This window comes from Acipenser ruthenus, chromosome 20 (assembly GCF_902713425.1).
Source record: "Acipenser ruthenus chromosome 20, fAciRut3.2 maternal haplotype, whole genome shotgun sequence".
NCBI classification, from domain to species: domain Eukaryota; kingdom Metazoa; phylum Chordata; class Actinopteri; order Acipenseriformes; family Acipenseridae; genus Acipenser; species Acipenser ruthenus.
In genome coordinates, this window is record NC_081208.1 from 28,601,415 (window position 1) to 28,623,868 (window position 22,454).

A 22,454-nucleotide genomic window follows, 5' to 3' on the forward strand; every position below is an offset into this window, starting at 1 on the left:
GTCAAAACCTAATTCACTTCACTAAACCACCGTCATTTATCAAGCTCAGCTCATTGAGAGGAGCCCAGGACTTCATTGCAAGGACTTGCAGTTCAAGTCAGGATTGAGGTGTTTTGGCAAAGCTTTTTAAGGGAACCTCCATAGAGTAGCATCTGTCTGTTAATTCCTCACCTTTAATTCAAAGAACAGAACATACACTACAATGCACATTAAAATAAACTGTACTACTGATATTTAAAATTGTTCAGTGCTTTTTCTTTTACAGGTACTTATTTTGGTGCTCTAAAGGGTAGACCTTCTGTGTTCCATCCCTAGGGCTGTCAATCCCCAACTTCTAAAGAACTACACTTGTCCTCAGAATATTTCTAAGACTGCATAAAAGCCACAGCAGAACATATGGCCATTTGTTGTTAAATGTTTATATACATGTGTACAATAAGCAGAATATCCCAGGACCTATTTCTACATCAACATAATAGAACACACGCATGGGGGTAGGTAGACAGCATGAAGGAAAAACTGCAGTCATTACATTTTTTTTTTAAATTTGCACAGACTAAATTATTTAGAATCATTTTATTTTGCAGGCAGATTTTCTTTCACCGATAATAAAACAACAACGTCCATTCCCTTCTCCATCTCCCTGGCTGGCTGCCCCACTTAGCCCACATGGCTCCCCCTTTGTGGTAATAGTCACTCCCCCTGAACCCTAAGAATAAGCACGAAACACTCCATTCTCAAATCCCCAGCATTGTCACCCGGCACTTTAACAACAGAGACTAAAGCACTCCAATCTCAGCATGTTTTGTTTCAAAAGGCAGATGTTTTACTTGAAGTACCTCTTTCCAATAAAAGATATTATAAAACATCTTTCACATTCATTTAGATATTCAAAAAAGAAAAAGAGAAATCTTCAGCCAGGGCTGCTCCTCTCCTGATGTAAACAGCTCCTTCTCCACTTATTCCTATAAATGGTAAAGTCAGAGCAAGCCAGCTTGTCTGTGTGTTTCATCTGCCAGTGCCAGAGAATCACTGCCAACAGGATGGAAAACTGTGAACCAATTAAGAGTTCCGACCCAGATGAAAGTGGAAGATGAATGCTCCAAGGAGCCGTATAAAAGGATACAATTTCTGGATGAGGTCGTAGGCGTGCTTGTAGTTCTGGGTGAGGAAGCAGAGAGAGACGGTGGCCACTGGGCTGTGACACCAGGAACGGTACAGGCAGCAGAAAAGAGCACAGCTCTCCTGCAGGGAAACACAAGCACAGGGAGAGTGAGAGAGAAGAGCCACGTGAGGGTGAGCAAGCAGAACGAGACACCTTGAGCGATACAGAGTGGAGCCAAGCTTACCATGCATGTTGTTTCTATCGAGCCAAATGCTCGCCTATTTCTCATTGCAGATTTTCAGAACTGAACAGCTTGGACACTGACGAAGCATCCAACCCTGCCCCGTGTGTGAGAGACAGCTAGCGTATATCTATATGAAAAAAATTATAGCTGTGTGGCTATGAGGGAATTAGGTTGTGTATGTGTTGGGGTGGAGGTAGTGTTTGATGGGTAAGTGTATGAGGGTGAGGCAGTATTTGATGTGTGTGTGGATGAGGGCAAGTGTGAGATTGAGTATACATGTGTGTGAAAGACTATACAGAAGGTAAATGTTAGAATGGAGGCAGTTTTGAGTCCGCCAGCACCTGTACGAGGAGGTATTAGGATGGTAGTCGGTGTGCAATCCAGTGTGTGAGACAGCATCATAGGGTTAGGGATGAGTGCGTGATGGCAATGTGCTGGAGTGAGAGTAAGGATGTGAAACATCCTTATCCTGCTGGGTGAGGGTGAGCGTGTGATGGCAGTGTGCTGGAGTGAGACATGTGCTGCGGTGAGAGTGAGCGTGTGATGGCAGTGTGCTGGAGTGAGACGTGTTCTGCGGTGAGGGTGAGTGTGTAATGGCAGTGTGCTGGAGTGAGACGAGTGCTGCGTTGAGGGTGAGCGTGTGATGGCTCTGGTACCTGAGTGTGGAGGTCCTTGAGCTGGTTCCGGAGCTGGAAGAGCTCAGCAGAGGTCAGCAGGATGGTGTTGAGGGTCTGCACCATGATGGACGCGAACTTGAGGTCCTCCTCCTTCAACAGGATATCTGCCATGGAGTGGAAGATATTCTCTGCATTGAGCAGGAGGCACAGCTGCCTGGGGAGAGGACACACAAACGCATCATCCCTAACACTCGATCATAAAATCTGAGTAACTAAAGAAAAACTAAAGAAATGTTTCAACAAATGACTTTTGCAATGAGTTCAGGACGTGCCCACCAAATACACTGCAGTGCACGTCCAGTTTAAAATACACATGCTAAAAAGGACTGCTAAGAACTAAAGTGTTTTTTTATGGCCCACACATACCTTCCAATAAATAATTGTGGAATTCAAGGTATTATTCTGCTGTAAAATTAACTGCATATCACACGCCTGTACAGTACATAAAATCTGCATCTAGAGCAACGTCCAAATACAAATAAACTGTGGGCAATAGCTTACAGGGCAGACATGAAGTAATTAGGCTACATCACTTAAGACACCCAGAGCAGCTATTGACACTGAAGAAAACAAATGACAGATAATTATAAAAACACCAGTGCAAAGGTAAGTAATCCCAGCTAACTGCAATTTCCACTACTGTCTTTTAACAAACACGAGGACACTGACCACCATCTTTCAACAACAATCTTAATAATGAAACTGAAACACTGCATTTGGCTTCAGTGAAAAAATTAGCTACATTAGCTTTTAGTTTTGGCTGCTGCTCGTTTCAAATAAAGCAGTGCTGTCAACATTACTGCGGAAGAGGAGAAATTAGAAAAGATGTGCTAATAGCATAGTAGGAATTCATCATTTTAATGTTGTTTCCAGTGAGGGCGGACTTTAATGAGCTCTGCACCCCCGCACCCTCAACTTAGGAGCTCCAGCTGATTTGGAGAGCAGTGGTTCACCGCCCCCTCCTAACTCGTAGGTGAAGTAGAGCAGAGACAGAACTAGTGGAAAGCAGGCCAGGGTAGAGAGCAGCTGGAATCCTCCCCCTACTGCCAGCCTGCGATTTTCCAGTGACTCGGGGAAATGCAAATTCTGCCTTTCATCTCCTTTCTTCCTCTGCCATACCAAAACGCCCACAGGGACGACTAAACTCCTCGAACCTGCAACCTGCAACCTGCAACCTGTTAATGCAACCTCCAGTACAGAGTGGCTAAGTGACTTTGTAGCCTCCCTGCACTGAATAATATTCTGAAGGTTTCACAGAGTTTAGGAGACAATGCTGTCTTTTTCGCTCTGCTAACTCGTCTTCTGCTAAGACACAACAACAAAAATGAGTGCCATCAATCACTCTGAGCCATCACTGTCAGTCGTGTAAACTCAGTAAAAAAAAAAAAAAAAAAAAGGCATTTGTTCAATGTCATACTGTGTAGGAGATACAAAACTTCCAATTATTTTACCAAAGTTGCACGGGATAAAAGTTGGAGTGATTGTCCACTTTGGAACTAAGGGAAACTTGTGCTCACCACCCCTGCTGTATTTAATATTATTTATTAAAATAAATATATTTAATATTATTTATATTAATCTGCAAATAAGTGTATCTCAAATGGTTTCTGAGGTATCACAAGTAGTTGTGTAAGAAAGTAAAAATAGTATGTACCAGATGTGACGCTAATGTTTAAAATCGCATAGCAAAACAAAACAAAGGCAATTCATCACAGATGTGGCAGCCACATCCGGTCTTACATTAAGGTCACCGGTACATTTAAGCCAAGGAGTTTATAAAACCCTGTGCATATGAAGGCTGTATGTCAAATGGTTTCCGAGTTAGGAAGTGGTGACATTGCCACAGCACATTTACTAAAATATACTGCACTCCTTTACAAGGGTATACTTAAAAACAGCAACCTGACCCTCTATAAATCCAATTTAGCCAGTCTGAACAAGCCAGTCTAAACTTGAACATGACACTGAGCTAAAACGGTAGTTGTTCCGTTTAATAAATCTTCAGGGTTTTTTATTTTGGAATAAAAAAAGCCTGTGTTTCTATTTGTAAAAATCCCAATTAAATCTCTCATTAAAAGTTCAATCTCGTTTCAAATTAAAACCTTGAAAAATAACCTTGACAGCGAAGGTTCTCGTTAGCAGTTTGTGGAAAGTCTCACACTTTACAGAACTGAACAAAGGCAAGCAGTGCTGTGAGATTCAGGTGTAGCTGGTAACAGTGACATTAATTATAAGTAAACCCTTTGATCAGGAAAGCTTACAAGTAGTGTTTCTGCCTCACTGACACACTTGTATACAGACACCCACACAGAGAAACACACACAAAGTAACCTTTGCCTTTCATGCAAGGTATAAATACATATACAAACCAGTCCAACTTTGCAATTGTCTTTCAGTGGTAAGCAATGAGCGCTACACTTGTAAACGCAATCCTGTCGCTATCTTGCACACCTCTCTACACAAAGAGATCAGGCCAGCAAGGCCAGGCGACTCATACAATCCCTGTTAACTGTTGGCAATTTTTTTTTATTTTATTTTTTTAGCTAATTGGTTTTAAGGCCAGTCAGAATGTGACCCGGAGGAAAGTCAACGTGTTTGAACATTTCAAACACGTCTCTTATTTAACTGAGAGCAGTCTAGAACACAGCTGTGCTGACCTTCTCACCCCAGGTCATTGATGTGGTTTAGAAACACCAGTGAAGGCAGCTCTCCACTCCACTGACATAGTCGATTCAACACTCCCCTTCTCTGGAACAATACAGTTTACATTTTAAAACAGAAGCCGATTCCGCTAGCATTAAAGCCACTGGCTAAAGCTGCCTACACATTTTTTAATGTTCCATTAATAACAACGTGGTGGTGGTACAGAAGTATCAGATAATAAGATCTCCGGGTCTTTTCTGCTCCCCTCCAGATGAATGTGTTTGTGAAGCTCAGCAGGGATCTCAGCAGGGATCTCAGCAGATCATTTAATACTTGTACTACACATCTTTATATAGGTCCAGGAAAGAGAACTCCATTCAGAACTGAAGACCTGCTTATACCCATATACTTTATGTGATTTGCAAACAGACAACAGTGGCAGCTGCAAAAATATTTAAGAGAGGTAACCCAAATAATTCACGAGGAATGAAGTGCCACATTATTTGCCGTAACTGCCCAAAGGAAGGGGGTGGCGGGGCAGCACTGATGTCATGTGTGATCAGAGGCACAGTCCTCTCTCTCTCACTGTCTGGGTATTTTGCCCTCTCTATTGTATCAGCTGTGCACTGTGGCTTGTTCTTCTCTCCCCCCAATCTGATGCCCTGACTGGGTTCCTCGGAGCTCTCTTCCTGCTTAAAGCCTAGCAAGGGGCAGATACTGCAACAAGAAAAGTCCATCATTCTAGCGCTGGCCTTCGGTATGTCTTAGAATCCACTTGAAGGTTACGCTTTAGCCCTGAAATTCTGCTGCTGCTGCTCTTCAGGGTAAAGGTGAATAAGAATTTGGATAATTTTCCTCCCAGTCTGTGGAATTTCAAGACACATTCTATTAGTCCGGCTACTGTCTTCAAATCACATCTCTCATTTTTAGTATAACATTTCTGTTTGAAAATGCCTTGAGAAAGGCCTTGCACAGTGCTATACAACGTGCAATGTGTATTATATTGTGTTATACTGTCTATGGCTGCCGGCATTGCCCCCGTTTTTCCACGCTGCTTCGTGACGGAGCCCTGCGGGAGAGGTTGGTGCTGTCAGCATGACAGAGAGGAGCCGGGGGATCATCGTCGGCATCAACCATTGCACTCCATTCCCAAAGCAGGAGGGCTGGTGGTCCAGCAATAGCACGCATACTTGTTTAAAAAAGGGGTCTAACCCATATGAACTGCTGGCACATTCAGAATTTGAAAAAAATACACTTGTTTCCAAAACAGCAGAATCAAATGTATGTAATGCAGATGGAATGATAATATTATACTGTAGTAGACAGAGCGAGGGAGGCAGGCAGGCAGAGGGAATGAAAGCACACAAGATTAGTGACAGATCAATAGCTCTAATCATCAGTTAACTTCTTCAGCCTTTGACAGAAGACTCCTCTGGGAACAACTGTGTCTGAACTGGGTGCATTCAATTAGGAAAAACAAAAAGGTGAAAAGGTGACTGTGTTAATGAACAGCACCCTCTACTGGGAACATTCATCTTCATACTGCAGAGCCTGCTGGGACTGGCTGTTGTTCAACCTGTCCAGCCTATAGGTGCGCACTGCACCCGTTGAGTTTGAGCACTGAAACCGCATCTGACAAACTGCTTAATAATAAAAGGTGCTGGCCTTGTACACCAGCTGCTGCATCAGCTGAGGGACAACACAAGTAGCTTGTTAAAGTGCTAGTTTCCCCCATATTAAATAACGTTTTGTTGCAATTAACATTTTTAAAATGTTCATACTGGTGCTGGTTTCCTAGTCCGATGGCCATTAGAATCATGCACAATGACATCATTTCCTGTCCTTAAGTTAAACAGGTTACTAGGCACATAATCGAATCGCAGCATTTTTTCTTATTTTAACCACATAAAAAAGCTGTTGTCCACCGAATATCAACTGCCACTCTTTTAGCATGGTGTGGCTGAGTTGGATCATCCCTGATGCTGTTGCTATGGTAATGTTTTGGTAAACATTCCAGGAAAGCAGGCCTGCCCCTTTAAAAGCCCCCGACTGTGTGTCCCAGTGCAAGCCAGTGTTGAGGGGATTGCTCTCATTCCTCTCATATTTGGCAGCAAATAATTTTACTACAAGCAAACTCAATCTGCTTCACGGCGCCCAATATCCAACAAAAATGGAGAAAATATGAACTCAATTAAAAATGTCTTGTTAAAGACAAACACACACACATAAAAAAAAAGTGGTTTCTTTTTCAAATATTATTTTAACCTTGTTTTGAAGGAAGCCAAACATCATCATTAAAATATTTACTGGGAAACATGTTTTCGACATGCTATGTCGGCCATGTGGGTTCACTTTCCAGAAAGGACTGTTAGACAGGATTTATGAACCACTGTTTATAAGTTGATGTTAAAACCCCTACACTGCACCAAAAAGGTCAAGGTCACCCATCACATCCCCCAAGGGATTTTTATAGATTTAGTTACACAAAGACCAACTCTCGTCAAACATCTGATAAAGAGCTCTATCTGCACTAATGAAGTGTCTTTCACCTGGTAAATATCCATTCAGATATACAGTAATATGTTGTATATATTGATCTCTTTCTTTTTGTTTTCTATACGCTGCTGTACCTGCATGGTCCTGGTGTTTGCTTATATACAGACTCTTGCCTACATTATATAGTTCTATGTCAGGCGACTACAAAATAAAACAATAATTAAAAAAAAAATGCCTTGTATAACTAGTTGCAATAAGATCTCATAATAATTGCAAACATCTTAGAAAGAAAAGGAGTCAGTAAAACAAATACAAATAAGAGGTTATTTGAAGCTCTTTAAGGATTTTTTCTCAAAATCATGCCAACAATTATTAGAAACATCACAACTCCACGATGATCAGAGTGGGAGTGAAAGCATTACCTCATCTAGTGAAGGCGGAATTCAAAGCAGTGCAAGCAGTACAGTGGTGACGGACAGCCCCCCCCCATCCCTACCTGATGATGAAGGTGCCTCTCATCTCCAGCAGCTTCCTCTCCATGCTGAACCGCTTCAGCAGGTTGATCATGAACTTGTAGAAGTAGGAGTTCATGCTGGGGGTGGAGGGGGAGCAATCGGCCCCCTTTGATCCTGGAACACAGCAAAGACAAATGACAGGGAATGCCAGCAGAAAGCCTTCTTTAAAAGCAACTGTAGTGCCATGTATAATGTTTTAAAATAAAAAAAAAAACATGTTGACTGCAACATGTCCTTCTATAAAACTTCTGAGCCCTATACAAGTAATGGAAGAGCACAACAGCGTAGTGAAATGATTTCACTGTAATTATACAGGGCTGTGGTCAGGCTGGACTAGCAGGGAGCGCCCCTCGATTCTCTCCAGGGGACCCTGCAGAGCCTCCGCTGCTGTGCAGGCAAAACCTGTGGTATTTGTGTGTGTGTGAGTGTGTGTGTGTGTGTGTGTGTGTGTGTGTGACAATCTTTTCCCAAAGGCTCCAGGTATCTAGTGGGCCTTTAAAAAATCATTATCCTTTACAATTCTGTCCTCTCACTTTCAGGGTTACAAATGGCCCAAAATATCAACAGTCTCATAAAATAAGAGCCATATGCGATCCCAGGGACTGACACTAGCAGGGATTTCTGGGAATGTGTTTTATGTGGAAAAATAATTCAAAATTGTCCCACAGGGATTGAAAAAAGAATTTGAAAAAAAACAACTTTTAGGAGTCAAAAATTAGAAGGGATGCACTCAGTTTCCCAACACCGAGGACCAAACAGGAACGAACATACGGAGGTGCAAAGGAGCCTCTGTAATCTCAACTATCTCGGAATAACAGTTTCAAAAGAAACTAAATTGGCAGTGACCTCATACTTTGAGACAAGGGACTAGGAGGCAGTGTCCTAATGGTTAGAGATGACTGACTTGGAGGCAGTGTGTTCCAATTTGTCTGGGATCAGTGACTGGGCAGTAGTGTGGTTTAGTAGCTGAGGGACTGGGAGACTATAAATAAATAAATAAATAAATAAATAAATAAATAAATGAAAAAATGATTAATAAATCTTATAAAGCAATGGAAACATCAGATTAACCACATGTGGATCTTAGGAAGGTGTCTAGATATTTCCATCTCTGCTTTTAAACTAACACAGGAGTGTTCTCAGTAATCGTCAGAGAGAGTGTTATAAAGCAAGCAGGCTTAAGGCAGTTCACAGGTCGCAGTAATCGTCAGAGAGAGTGTTATAAAGCAAGCAGGGTTAAGGCAGTTCACAGGTCGCAGTAATCGTCAGAGAGTGTTATACAGCAAGCAGGCTTAAGGCAGTTCACAGGTTGCAGTTGGGATTATTCCTGACCCTCGCTTCACTCTGATGTTTTACAATGTTCCTGACTGCCCTTCGACATTACTGCCACTGCTGCCAGATGTGCTCAGAAGCTCTCCAGTATAAACTGAAACTCAACGCTGCGTACCCGGCTGCATGGAGCACCAGCAATGCCTGTAAAAGGAATCTGTCAGGATGGAAATTTTCAATTAGTTTCTGTTCTGTTTCTGTAACACCTATCGAGTTACACTTCAAACTGTTCAACCCCGGGCAGTGTTAAATACTGGCTTGCTTTGAAAAGTAAATGTTTATACACTCAAAAGCTGGCTTCCAAGACTTTGGATGACTTGAGATCTCAGTGAAATACAGCACTGGCAAGCTAAACTTCAGACTGCTAGGACTGGACCTCCAATCCCAAACGCATTGAATTTGGAGTGGGGTGGGGTGGGGCAAGGAGCCAAAGGACAGCCCACACGATCACCCTGTGAATAGCAAAACTGAATGATTTTCTTGTATTTCCCTTCAACAGCTAAATCCCACTGCTTACTAAGAAAACCTTTTTAGGAGAGCTGCTTTTAAAAAATCTCAATTTTAGTCAGTGAGTGATCCAATCTGTTTTCAGTGTGGCACTGCTCCTCATTTCCATCACAATGACTGGCTTCTTCTCCTCAGCACTGCATCACAATGCACTGTTTATAATTCCAGCCACAGCGCACACGTATCCCAGAGTGCTCTGGGGCGAAGGAGGCAGGGAGCGAGTAACCATGGCAACTGCTGGTAATGGAGGCTATCAGCATGCACTTCCACAACCACACAAGCTCGCTTTATCTCTCTTTCTCTCTCTCTCTCTCTCTCTCTCTCTGCCCTTTCATGAGCCACAAGATAACAAAACTGTACATCCATTTCATCAGAGCTGTTCACTTAAACACTGAAACTATTTGGAGGGGTGTGGGGCAGTGTTTATAGCTAAGGGTCAGCAGATCCTTGCTTCAAAGCTCAGATGCCCAGTCACTGTATGTGTGACCTTGGACACACAACCCGTATGCCCAATTTCCTCCCCAGCTGGTAACTGGTTAGAAGCAGCAAAACACCAGGCGAAGTTTAAAAAACAGGAATACAGTATATGGGGAGGGAGGGAGGAGGGGGGCTATAACAAGGAAATGTGAGTCAATAGAGAGGAAATAACTTCAGCTCCAGCTATCGGGGAGATGTCAGGACAGGAAGACTTTTACAGTCCTAGGTGCTCAGCAAAGGGGGGGGTACTCCCCCAGACAAATCTACAGGGGCCTCAAATCTGTAGTAACTATTATATATATATATATATATATATATATATATATATATATATATATATATATATATATATATCCTAAAAGTTGGCTGTTGGCAGCAATGGAGAATCCTCCAGGTTTCAGATCTGGTGAACTGGAGCATTGTTTGTCTTCATATTTCTGGGACTCCAGCAAGATCTACTGTGTGTGCATCTTCTGTGTCTGTTCAATAGAGGCTTAAAGTGGAATTAAACAGTGGCATCTAGTGGTCGATTGATATAACAATACCAATTAGAAAGCTTTTGCTCCATCATTTGCAGTTTAAAAGCAAAAACACCATCTTGATTAGAGAACAGAAATAGGGTAGGAGACTTTCAGATGATTAAATATTGGAGTTAATGACTGAAAGATTCAGACAAGGTGCAGTGCATTCTCTGTATTACAATGGGTGGTTGAATGACTCTGGGGAATCATATCGAATGTTGCAATGTATGTTGCGCAATATACAAGTATAAAGCAGCCAAGCTGGATTAGCAATCCATTTCAATAGGGCTGAATAAAGGGGTCATTAGGACACATCTAGCAGGTGAATATCTTGGGGGCAGACACTCACCAAACCCGCTCGGCTGAACCGATTTGGTCGACCCTGGAACCTGGAGCTCGGATTTGCTGTCGGAGCTGTCACATGACCCCGGTGCGTCTAAATGTCCGGCCGGAGAGGAGGCGATCTCGGCCAAAACCTCCAGATCCTTGAGGATCACCTGTGAAGAACAGACAGGAGGTTGCAGGAGGTCAGGCCGTCTTTCCACAGGTAGATCGGAGATGTGCGTTTTAAGACATGGGTACTGTAAAGTACATTTTGTACTATTATCACATATACACGGTGAAAACACTGTTTAACAACAGTGTAAATAAAATCAATTGAATATGTGACTTTATATCCATGTGTGCACTGAAGTTTTAATTAAAAACACCTAAGCTTCATTGGTTGTGATGAGGGTGCCAAGGACTATGAGCATTGCTGTTGCATTTTCAGTTGCCTGTCTGCCCCGTCCTTGGTTGATGCAGTGTGAGAGTCCCTAGCTCGCCCTCCTCTCCATTTCCATTCCCACGATCATTCAGCAGCTCCTATTCTCAACGGTCAATGCAAACGCAGATGACCTCTACACCCCCTTCCCATTCACCCGTTTCCTCTTTGAATAAAGTTTACAAACTCAGAGACACCACTTCCACACACTCGCATTCACAATTATGCAATTCTCCAAACCACACAGCACAAGGAGATCAGGGAAACACCCCACCCTGCTTGCCAAAGCAACTGTGACTGCCACACAGGCGACTGGAGTTGAATTTCTTGTTCTGCAAAATGTTTTATTTGTTTGTTTCATGTAAAGATGCAACAAGAAAAAAGCTTAGTTAAACAAGAAAACAGTAGCTATTACACCCCCCAAACCTGCCCAATTCTTAATGTAAGTTACACCTTCCCAAACACATTCTAGTTTGGGGTTTTGACTATACCATATCAGATGGCAAACAATTATTGTACACATGAACAGAATTCTAAGTGCCTCGCACTAACAATGTTTTTATTTATTTTTTTACTCATTTGACAACACTTGACAACATGTGACCCTGATATCGCTATTTTGATCATCGATACTTTACCCGCTCTCATCTGATTCACATGTGTTTGCTGTCCTGCCACAAATTATCAAGACAGCACACCCACAGAGAACCGACTCATGTCACGCACACACAACATGGCAGAGGTGCCTCTGGGACGGGCCGTCGGGGGTTGCAGTAACTGTGGAGTCATGTGACCCTGCCCTGTCCGGCGGCGGTAAGGTCCTCTCCAAGCTATCAGACTCATCACTGCCTCTGGCGTGGCCGCTTCCTGTTTACAGCAGGCGGGGCTGATCGTTTCTCTCAAGGATTCCGATACACTCCAATTTTCTCAAATTCAATAGATAACGCAGAACTTGCTCTGCTAAACAAAACAATACCGTAAATTCACCAAATTATTCAAGCATACAGAATTCAAAAATGATGCCGCAGTCTGGTAATGGTATTGTAGGACACATTGAAAAGGTATTTTGCAAATACCTTATAAAAACATTTCTTCTTTCTTTCTCTCATGGTGAACAGTATATTCTGTATGTTTAAAGATGACCCCGAAGGCTTACTTTACAGGATGTCTTTAAATGGATGCCTTATAACTGAGCTTGACCACTTGTTTCCAATAATGTAAAAATAGAAGAAATGACGGAAAGAAAGAAAACCACAGGAAACAAAGAAAACAGGACTACAAAACATGACAAAGTGAATGAAACAGGAGAAAGAAAATGGAGAAAGATATAGAAAAAATGAGTTCCAAAGCTGTGTGCCAACCACACACAATTGTAGAAATCTCAGGGCCACCATTAGCACAGAAATCCCCTCCTGGCTGGCCCTTTTTAACGACTGGTTCGCATGCTCTAAGCCGCAGTTATTACTGCTTCCTATTGATGTTTACAAGAAGCTGTTTGTGTGCTGCAGCCCCGGGCTTTCCACTGGGACTCGGCTGTGGACAACTCCAGGCCAGCGACGCTCATCTCTGGACTGTCACAATGAAGACGTTTGTGTTTCGATTCTTTGAGATTCATTTCAGTGTATCAATGAAGACCCAAGGACACTGGCAGCAGCTATGTCATCTCACCCGATGCACCATCATGATGACTAAAAACAAACACAGACTACGATACATTTGAAATGAAGACTACTGAAGACTTGTAGAAGTTAATCAATTTAACCACATTGCTACCAAGCCCCCTGCTTTATTTGTAATAAGATGGAGGGAGAAGGGTGGTGGTATTCTACATTATTCTCTCCCACTGCCTGCCTCTTTTATCTGCAGAGACTATTTGTAAACAGGGCTATTTTCAAGGGAGATCCCAGGGGGGAAATGCGTATAAGGAGGCTGTGTAGTCCAGTGGTTAAAGAAAAGGGCTTGTAACCAAGAGGTCCCCGGTTCAAATCCCACCTCAACCACTGATTCATTGTGTGACCCTGAGCAAGTCACTTAACCTCCTTGTGTTCCGTCTTTCGGGTGAGACGTAATTGTAAGTGACTCTGCAGCTGATGCATAGCTCACACACCCTAGTCTCTGTAAGTCGCCTTGGATAAAGGCGTCTGCTAAATAAACAAATAATAATAAAATGCAGCAAGTTATAGTTCACATATAACAAATACATCCATTAAATCAAACACCCAATGATGCTGATGAACTGTTTGTCTTGTTGTGAGCCAGCCAATGTACAGTGAAATTGAATCTCTTATATAACCCTTTTTGAAGGAACAACTCTCCCTGTTGTGAAGACGTCACATTTCCATTGAGAGCGGAGAAAGTAGGTTAGTTAGTTCTCTTTCAACATGAAAGAGGGCTGCTGGGAATCAAAAGAAAATAAGACCCATTCGCCCCAGGGCTGGTAAACAACTCCCAGAGCCTCTCTGGACTGCACCCACAAACATAAAGACACTGACATACAGTTTTCAAAACTGTTTACCTGCTTACCCAAACATATAAAAGAAAGAATGTATGCATTGGAGTTGCTTGCAAAGCACAGCATATTCTGTGGAGGGCTACATATGTTTTTGAACTTATTGCATTGCAGTTTCACCATTTCCAGTTTTTAATATATGCTTGATGAGCCACAGCGTATAGGAAACAAGCTCAGGTGTGTCTTATTAAACTCCTAGGAAAACCAGGGACGGATCAAACTGCTATGCAATGGGAGTCTTATTTCCATCCCTGTTTTTACAGTGTTTTCTCAAAAAGAACTGCACAGCAAAGCCCCAGCGAGCACAACTGCACAAGTGTTACTATGGAACAGGAAAAGCTTGTTTGAAAAGGAACCTTTTAAGCACTTGTTTTAAATCGAAGCTGGCTTTCAGCACCCTTGACCTACAAAGGGAAATAATTCCAACATCTTCCAGGATCTGTCTCTTTAGAAACACCTCTGTTATCTGAACAGCCCTCTGCTAACCTGTATCTTCTGTGCAATACTCTTCTGCCCTATTGTCGTGGAGAAAATCCGTGAACCAGTTTCTGCTTGTGACAGCACTGTATAGTTCTGTACATTACGTAGGGCCAATTTAAATGTACACTGCTTACATTTAAATTAATTTGCTGAGATTTCATGATTGGGAACAACATGCTTATTTTAGGAGTATCAATTCGATTTCGATTATCAAACCAATTTTAGACCCCTGATCCCAATTAGTTAAAAGATTCACTGTATATAAAAACACATTCAGGAGTACAGTTTGGAAGTGTGCAGCATGATTGCACAGAGGGGTTTCCTTGTGTGAAGATCTTCACTTCCTTACACAGCACAGGGACGGGACCTCTGAAAAAAATGGCCCGCAAACATGTGTTAATGTGTTGTATTGCAATGGCTGGATTGTAACACTGTGAATGGGTTCCTATGTATGTATATTTGAAAAAGGATCCTCACTTCCCTTCACAGTCCAGCAGAGGGACAAGGACTCTTTGGAAATGAGTGTGCACGCTGCTCATTTCCTAAGAGGCTCCATTGTATAAATATCTTCTGTTACATTGCAGAGAATGGAGAAGCAGCTGAAGCTGGCTGATTGTTTTTTCTCTTTTCTTTTTTCTCTTCACTCACAAAGAAATGAGACATAGCTGCTTTTCAGCACATTCTGAAGACTGCTTCAGAACAGTAAATAAAATCAGCTGGCTTGGGTCACGGCCAGGAAGCTAAAACAAAGGGTTGATTTATCCTCAGCCTGTCATGCTAACCAGCAATGGAAACCTAGAGATGGGGTGAACTTCACAGCACTGTGTATAGAGAGCCCATCTGAACTGCAGACATGGGAGTTCCCACCTCTGGAATCTGAACTTCATCTTTAGAGACAGAGTTTACCAGCACTGTCTGTATAATGGTCTATCTTCACATACCAAGGTTATATTATATACACTCTCTTACTTCATCCGATTCATCGGAGAGTGTCTTCAGAAGCATTGGGAAGAGGCTGTCAGTGTGGCGGAACATCTGGGGACAGAGAGAAAAAAAATGTTTCACTTACATGTTTAGCTACATCTACCATACCTGACCAATATTAAAATCTAAACATGAAAATGTCATGTACAGTATCAATTACTAATTCAATCCAAATATTTAGCAGAAATATTCAACTCTATTCAATATGACTATTTCTGCTCTGTAGTACGCTGTACAGGTGCATCACTACTGTTGTCATTCAGAAAAAACTAGCGCTAAGACATTTTAGTGTTTGTTCATAGTGGTTTCTTGTAGTGAGGTGTGATGACATTGAATTCCACTGGGTGAATGGAGTCGGGCCGTGCCCTCTCACCTTCCGTGGTGTTTTGATATACAGGTGGTAGAGCCACTTCAGCACAGTGATGCGGGTCATCATTCCTGTGGCTGGGTCATGGAGGTGCCGATCCAGAACCTGCACAATCCCGTCCAGGTCTAGAGTCACCTGGGCCCTCTCCGGGCTGGGAAGAAACAGACTTCATCAAGCACACTAAACCATCTTTATGTTCTGAGCTGATATATACAACGCTCCTCTAGGGAGTTTTATTTGAAAACAAAACCACCGCTATAATCTAATAAAGCAGCAGGATGATGTAACAAGTACTGAGTTTATTATACTCGTAAAAAAATAAATAAAAAAAAAATACATTCGGTAAGGGTTAGCAGACAAATACTGCCCCCTAGAGCACAACACACACAGTACAAGGGAGACCCTGACGACAGAGCAGGCTGCAGCAGTGAGACTGCGAGGAAGGGAACACCATGGATACACTTGCAGGGATTATATGGAAAAGCCCCGTCACAGCACCAACATCTACTGCAATGAAAGAAGGGTGTCTCAGGCAGAACTTAATACAAAGGACCGGAACTCAATAAGATATCAAAGAATTTAGAGTGAAGGCAGTGTTCCAGAATAATGCTAGAATTCCATTGAGGGGAATAAGGAGGACACGTTTTTTGTTGGTTCTTGTTAATTGTGTTTTTGACAGCGGTCAGTCGGCGCTTTGATCTACAACACTAAAAATGTACAAAAGTGCATCACGTATCCATGTCATGGGAAACAGTGGAGCCCTGCAGATAAGGTGTAAAGTGTTACTAGCGGGTGCATTTGTGAAGGTACAATAATACACTGCACACTGTAAAATTTCATAAATCTGCAAAGCCTCTTGCTTTCCACAGCAAGGTTGGCTCAGATTCATTAAACAGTGTTGCATTACACATTTTTTTAAAAGCGAGTGGTATACAGAATCTAAAATACGCAATTCCTGCTGATGAGGGGAGGACGATCGTAGGTCTTGGAAAAGACCATTCCAGAGGTTAAGGGGTTAAAGCAAGCCGTGATTTAGTGAGGGTCACAGGAAGTGGTTTCAGGAGTCCACTAGCCTACTACTAGGTCTCTAAAGAGTCACGAAATATGAAACGATGATGATAGCGGTACTTAGATAGGTGGAGGGATATTCCTGCACTCTTCAATCTGTGGTCTGCAGAGATGGAAATTAGAGACGTACAGAAGAGAGGCTGGTAAAGAGAAGAACCGCAGCACGGCCTGGTGACAGGAGGGAGACAACAGAGCTGTGATACGGGACTGAAAGAGAAGAACCAGGCTACTGTAATGAGACTGAGGGGAGGGGGAGCCCACCAACGAACAGACACATTGTCAGAGTGCCTACATACAAAAGAGATGAGAAGACGGCTGTTCTGTAAATAGAGTGTGAGCAGTAAGGATACTCAGGATTACATGCCACAGACTGCCTCAGGTCATGTCATTTTACAATGATTTGATGGCCTCTCCTGTGGCCAAACCTCCTGACTAAGCACGTTAGTTGCGATATAATAAGTAGTAAATGAAGGGTTGTATAATTGTGCACTCAAAATTGAGGAGGGGTTATCAAATCTCCCCATCAAAGTTCTTATAACTGACAAAAAGTTGGGAAGAATATTTTACAGAAAGCACTGCTTCAAGACAGCAAGTATGATGCATAATATTTCTGCTAAGAAATAAATAATTAACGCGCAGACACCCTCGATACAGAAAACAACTTAAATGTGGTGATCTCCGTTTTAAAAAAAATAATTAAAAAATGGCAGAGTAATAATGGTGTAAATACAAGCTTACCTGGCCAGCGTGAAAAAGCTGATGTTGCTGAAGCCAACTGAATCTTGTGAAGCATTCAGTGAATCTGAAAAAGAAAATGAAAAAAATAAAAATAAAAAATCAGGTTTTAGAAATTTACCAATGCCACCTTTCGATGCTACTACTTTTTAAATAATTGAGATCAAATATTCTTTAAACATGGTCTGTATTTTATTTATTTATTTCTTAGCAGAAATAAATAATTTGTTATATATATTGTTTCGTTCCTTTTTAAAAAACACTAGCATTTGTTATATAGTATATATAATTTAGCAGTTTAGTAGTTAATTATTATTATTTATTTTTTTTGTAATAATAAGTCTTTTGAAAAAATGCAATAGCATTGGCTAGAATTCAAACATGACACTCCTGGGTATGTTCTGTTTGATTATAATTGTGATCTTGGGTAGGTTATTTTCAGCAAGAAAAAAAACGTTTATCTGGTATTAGAGTGAATCTGCCTGCCATTGGATGTAACATCTATTTTTGGAAAATAAAACTCTCTATTATATAGTGAGGGGAAAAAAAAAAAAAAAAGGTAACGCTGCATTGGCCGGGAATCGAACCCGGGCCTCCCGCGTGGCAGGCGAGAATTCTACCACTGAACCACCAATGCTGTGCTGGGAGAGAGAGATCAGACAACAGTCGAAACAGGGAGGGAGTGAGCTGCAGGCAGAGCCACATCAGCAGTGGGAGGGGCTGGGAACGTGCACAAAGCTTGGAGCAGCTTCTGAAAGGGCTCTTTACAGGGAACCGGGAAACCACCTTCACTCTGCAGCAATGCCCCCCCCCCCCCCTCACTGGATCACTGCACAGAGTTATACGCTGCCTAACAGCACTGTGATCTAACCTCTATCAGCACACCAGATATCTTCTAACCAAACGGCTTCTCTTCTATCATTCCCCCATCAAATATGACAGTGGTAGAGCATGTTTAAAAAACGTTTCATAAATAAAAGAAAAATAATAAATAAAAATGTAACTGCATTGGCCGGGAATCGAACCCGGGCCTCCCCCGCTGGTTGTCGAGAATTGTTTAGCTAAACCGCCCTAAACGATTTCCCATTCATCTCTACGGTAGTGCTAAACCACTACGGATGTAATACTGCTGCCGCCGCTACATGGTTTTGGCGCTGTTTTGCAGGTCTGTGCCTAAACTTACAGTGAGTGAGACATCAACAACATAACTTGCTCGCGTAGCTCGGAGTGAAATAGGTACGAATGCGGTTATTGTTGATATTGTTTATTATTATAAGAGTGAGTCCAAACTGCTTCGAGACACTGAGAAGAGGAATTCTGGATATTTGTATTGTTTTAAACAATTATTGTTTTGTTCATTCTTGCGGCTGTTGATATAGCTGTATTACTTCGATTGCTATAGCAATTGCTAACATTGCTGCTATTGATACATATATCATTTTGAATACTATTGCTATAGTTACTGTTACCTTTGCTGTTATTGAATTAGCTATTACTTTTATTGTTAATTGCATATGCAGGGCTGGAAATAAGACTCCTAATGCATAGCAGTTTGGTCCATTTCAGGTTTTACTAACTGCAGGCCCTTGTATAAACTGTACTAAAGAAGCTAGAAAAAAAAACAAGTCTGCAGGTCAGAAAACCCGAAATGGCTCCTACTGCTATGCAATGAGAGTCTTATTTCAACCCCTGCTTAGGTGCTTAGCCATTTTAATAGTGTGTTTTTGCATACTTAAATTTGATTGCTTTTAATAGTTTTAGAATACAATTAATAAACATCCTTTTGATAACTACTTTGTCTGGCTTCCTTGTCTGCGTTACCAAGGTGTTACCCCAGAATCTCGAACTTATAACTTACCCCAGTGACACACACAAAAATATAGTTGTTGCTTAGACATATCAACATACTGTATTGTAAATATACATTTAGTTTACATTTAAATCTATTTAAATTTAAATGTTACACTTGGTTTATTCTTTAACTCCTAATAATAAGCATTATAGTTTAACCAGCTTGGTTGTTGTACAATTATAATTTATTAATTTAAAGTAAAAGCATGTGCTCACTCACTCACAGATAGATTTACAAAAAAAGTACAAATGGAGATTCTACAGAAGTGACTGGAAAGTTCTTGAGTTTGCAGTTTGTTTATTTGAGGTCACACAGAGATAGTGGTCAAGTGGAAACTCTTTCAAATGTTTTCAGAACAAAGGATTTGGGCATTTTTATTTTACATTTTACAAAAGCAGACTCTGAAAAGTTGACTGATTGTCTACAAATATTCCATAAACTCTCACAGGTTTTTCCTTATTCCACGTTGGCCAACCGTGTAACTAGGTATAGAAATAATATGCAATATGCAATATATGCATTATAATATTTTATGTATTGTGTTTAATGTTTTATACTGTAAATAGCTTAATTTGCATTAAAAATATCCTAATGATGTCTAGATCATTACATTTCAGAAGTATAGTTTCTAAGTGTGCTGAGTTCTGCCAGTCTCTGCAGTGCTTCCAGTATTACTGTTATTATGATCATATGGGTTAAACTTATGATAATACTGTAAAATGTTATATAATAAGTTCAATATGTCGTGCAGCAAAAAGTTAAATGGTTAACAATAAACAAGTGTTTACTCCAGTCCCCTAGTGCTAATGATGTGTAATCCCCAGGGACAAAAACAAACAACCACAAAAAAAAAACCCTGAAAACAGGCTTCTGCACTGGATTCTCTGTTATACCTAATCTCGACTGGCCCCCCCGCTGGCAGGTGAGAATTCTACCACTGAACCACCAATGCTGTGCTGGGACAGAAAGTTCAGACAGCAGCCTAGACAGGAGGGTGCGTAGGCAAAATGTTACTAAAATTCTTCAGATTGCCAAAATGTTTTTGCCATACAGACAACATTAATAAAATACAAGCCTATCACATTACGGTCCTGAGACACCTTAAACCTTCCACTTTCATTACTCTCAAACAGTTTCCCTTAAATTTGTATTTAATAATTCCACATGTGTGTTTTCCAATCTGTTCGGACTGGCTTAATCTCTCTGTGTTAAATTCAATATCTAGAACCATGCTTTTTCTAATCTATATGCCTTCCTTAAATTAAAAAATATATAACAAAATTTAAAAAAGTGTAACTGCATTGGCCGGGAATCGAACCCGGGCCTCCCGCGTGGCAGGCGAGAATTCTACCACTGAACCACCAATGCTCTGCTGAAAGAGCCTGTCTCAGAGCCACAGAGTAGAGCAGAGCAGAGTGAAACCTGAGCCCTGCTAAACTGTCAGGCAGTGCGTGGGTGGGGATAATGCCAGCTGACAGCCCCTCCCACTGCTGACGTGGCTCTGTCTGAAGTTCACGCCCTCTCTATCTAGGCAGACGTTTGAGGTTTCTCTCTTTCCCAGTACAGCATTGGTGGTTCAGTGGTAGAATTCTCGCCTGCCACGCGGGAGGCCCGGGTTCGATTCCCGGCCAATGCAACATTACCTTTTTTTTTGTATTAAAAAGAGAAAACACGTTGTTTATCAGAAATATTTAAATGTCAGGTAAATTCAAAAAGTATTTCCCACTAATGCCAGAACAAAGATTTTTTTTTTTTTTTTCTTCTTTCTTGAAAATAACCTACCTAAAGTCACAATTGTGTTATGTTTTCCAAAAATATAGAATTTTTTAATAGGTTCAGTAAGACTTCAATAAAAACATAAAATCTGAAAATATACAGTTTATTAGCCAACCCCCTCCCACGCCCCCCATCCCTGTCCCAGATGAAGCCGTCCAGCTGGCTACTCACTGTCCAGGGTGTCCTGTGTCCGGGGAGGGGTGTTGTCCTGCTGCGGCAGCTCACTGCCCTCTCCAGCCTCCTCCACATCATCTTCAGGAGTCACCAACTTCATTAGGCTGTGGTTACAGGCATTGGCTGCCTCCTTGGTACCTGGGCAGTAAGGGGTTAAGGGGTTTTGGATCAACCCTGCTCCACACCCTTCAAATCAGAGGGCAGGATACAGTTGCAAACATTCGAATGCTTGGAGTGTATACATATGGTTCTTTGAAGGCTTCATTTATTGTGAAAGCTCTAACTGCAAGTCCACACTGACTCAGTCCTTCACCTCTAACCACTAGGGCACACTGCCTCTCGGTCACTCAGCTCCAGTAACTGGGATATCCTGCCTCCCAGTCCCTCAGCTCTAACCAGTAGGGCACACTTCCTCCCAGTCCATCAGCTCCAATAACTAGACCACCCTGCCTCCCGGTCCCCCTGCCCTGAAGGATACTCTTCTTGCGGTCGTCGAAGGACAGGCAGGGCAGCACAGCGGTCAGGATCCCCGAGGAGTAGGGAAGCACCACTCGCCCCGCCAGCTGGATGAACTCCCGCATCCACGACATGGCCGTCAGCTGGATCAGGTCGTTCGCTAGGGGAGGAAAACCAAACTGCTATTATCACAATCATGGGAATAAGAAAATGGAAAATAGATTTCACAACTCTCAGAATACATTATACTGTGTTATATGTACTGTACAGTGAGAGGACACAGTTACGCATGACAGGCTTTCTGTAAACTAAAACTAGAGCTGCCCACAATATGCAATAAAAAAAAATAATAAAAAAAAGACTGCAGCACTAAGTTGGATATAGATGTATTCTATCTGTACTCCACAAGGGGGAGCTAATGCAACAAATATAAACAAAATGCTTCTGAGTTTTTGTCCAGTGGATGGATACTACCAAAATCATTACGCATCAATTAAAATAATGGGAGATAAGGACTGATTTTTTTGGCAGGTCATTACAGTATAATGTTAGAATGTGAAAACACTGATACATACTCAGTTTGGACTCATCTGATCCCTGGCAGTGGATCACTAGGATGTTGGCCATTTCAGCAAACTTGACACTGGAGGGAGTCTTCTTGATCTCCTTGAGGAATTCTCCTAAAACCACTTCACACCTGAAATGGGACAAGGAGCAGCTGTCAGAGGGGAACAGGACGGGAGACAGAACTCAAACCTACTGACCCCCATGCATGT

General features: G+C 41.8%; 1 protein-coding gene and 3 non-coding genes across 4 annotated transcripts in view; 1 reads left to right on the forward strand and 3 right to left on the reverse strand.

Annotated features, from left to right (window-relative positions):
* The window catches only part of LOC117425929 (protein VAC14 homolog), a 32,568-nt gene that overhangs the window by 5,843 nt on the left and 4,271 nt on the right, over positions 1-22,454 (reverse strand). The window contains exons 7-16 of the mRNA XM_034043250.3: positions 22,254-22,375; positions 21,701-21,838; positions 21,220-21,360; positions 17,424-17,487; positions 15,624-15,768; positions 15,236-15,301; positions 10,864-11,011; positions 7,662-7,794; positions 2,006-2,180; positions 1,127-1,245 (exon numbers count right to left, since the gene is read on the reverse strand). Coding sequence (XP_033899141.1) covers positions 1,127-1,245; positions 2,006-2,180; positions 7,662-7,794; positions 10,864-11,011; positions 15,236-15,301; positions 15,624-15,768; positions 17,424-17,487; positions 21,220-21,360; positions 21,701-21,838; positions 22,254-22,375 — 1,251 coding nt within the window. The remainder of the gene's footprint in view (positions 1-1,126; positions 1,246-2,005; positions 2,181-7,661; positions 7,795-10,863; positions 11,012-15,235; positions 15,302-15,623; positions 15,769-17,423; positions 17,488-21,219; positions 21,361-21,700; positions 21,839-22,253; positions 22,376-22,454) is intronic.
* On the reverse strand, positions 17,987-18,057 carry trnag-gcc (transfer RNA glycine (anticodon GCC)). The gene has a single exon. It is a non-coding gene; the product is annotated as a tRNA-Gly (tRNA).
* trnag-gcc (transfer RNA glycine (anticodon GCC)) lies at positions 20,570-20,640 on the reverse strand. Its single transcript has one exon. It is a non-coding gene; the product is annotated as a tRNA-Gly (tRNA).
* On the forward strand, positions 20,838-20,908 carry trnag-gcc (transfer RNA glycine (anticodon GCC)). The gene has a single exon. It is a non-coding gene; the product is annotated as a tRNA-Gly (tRNA).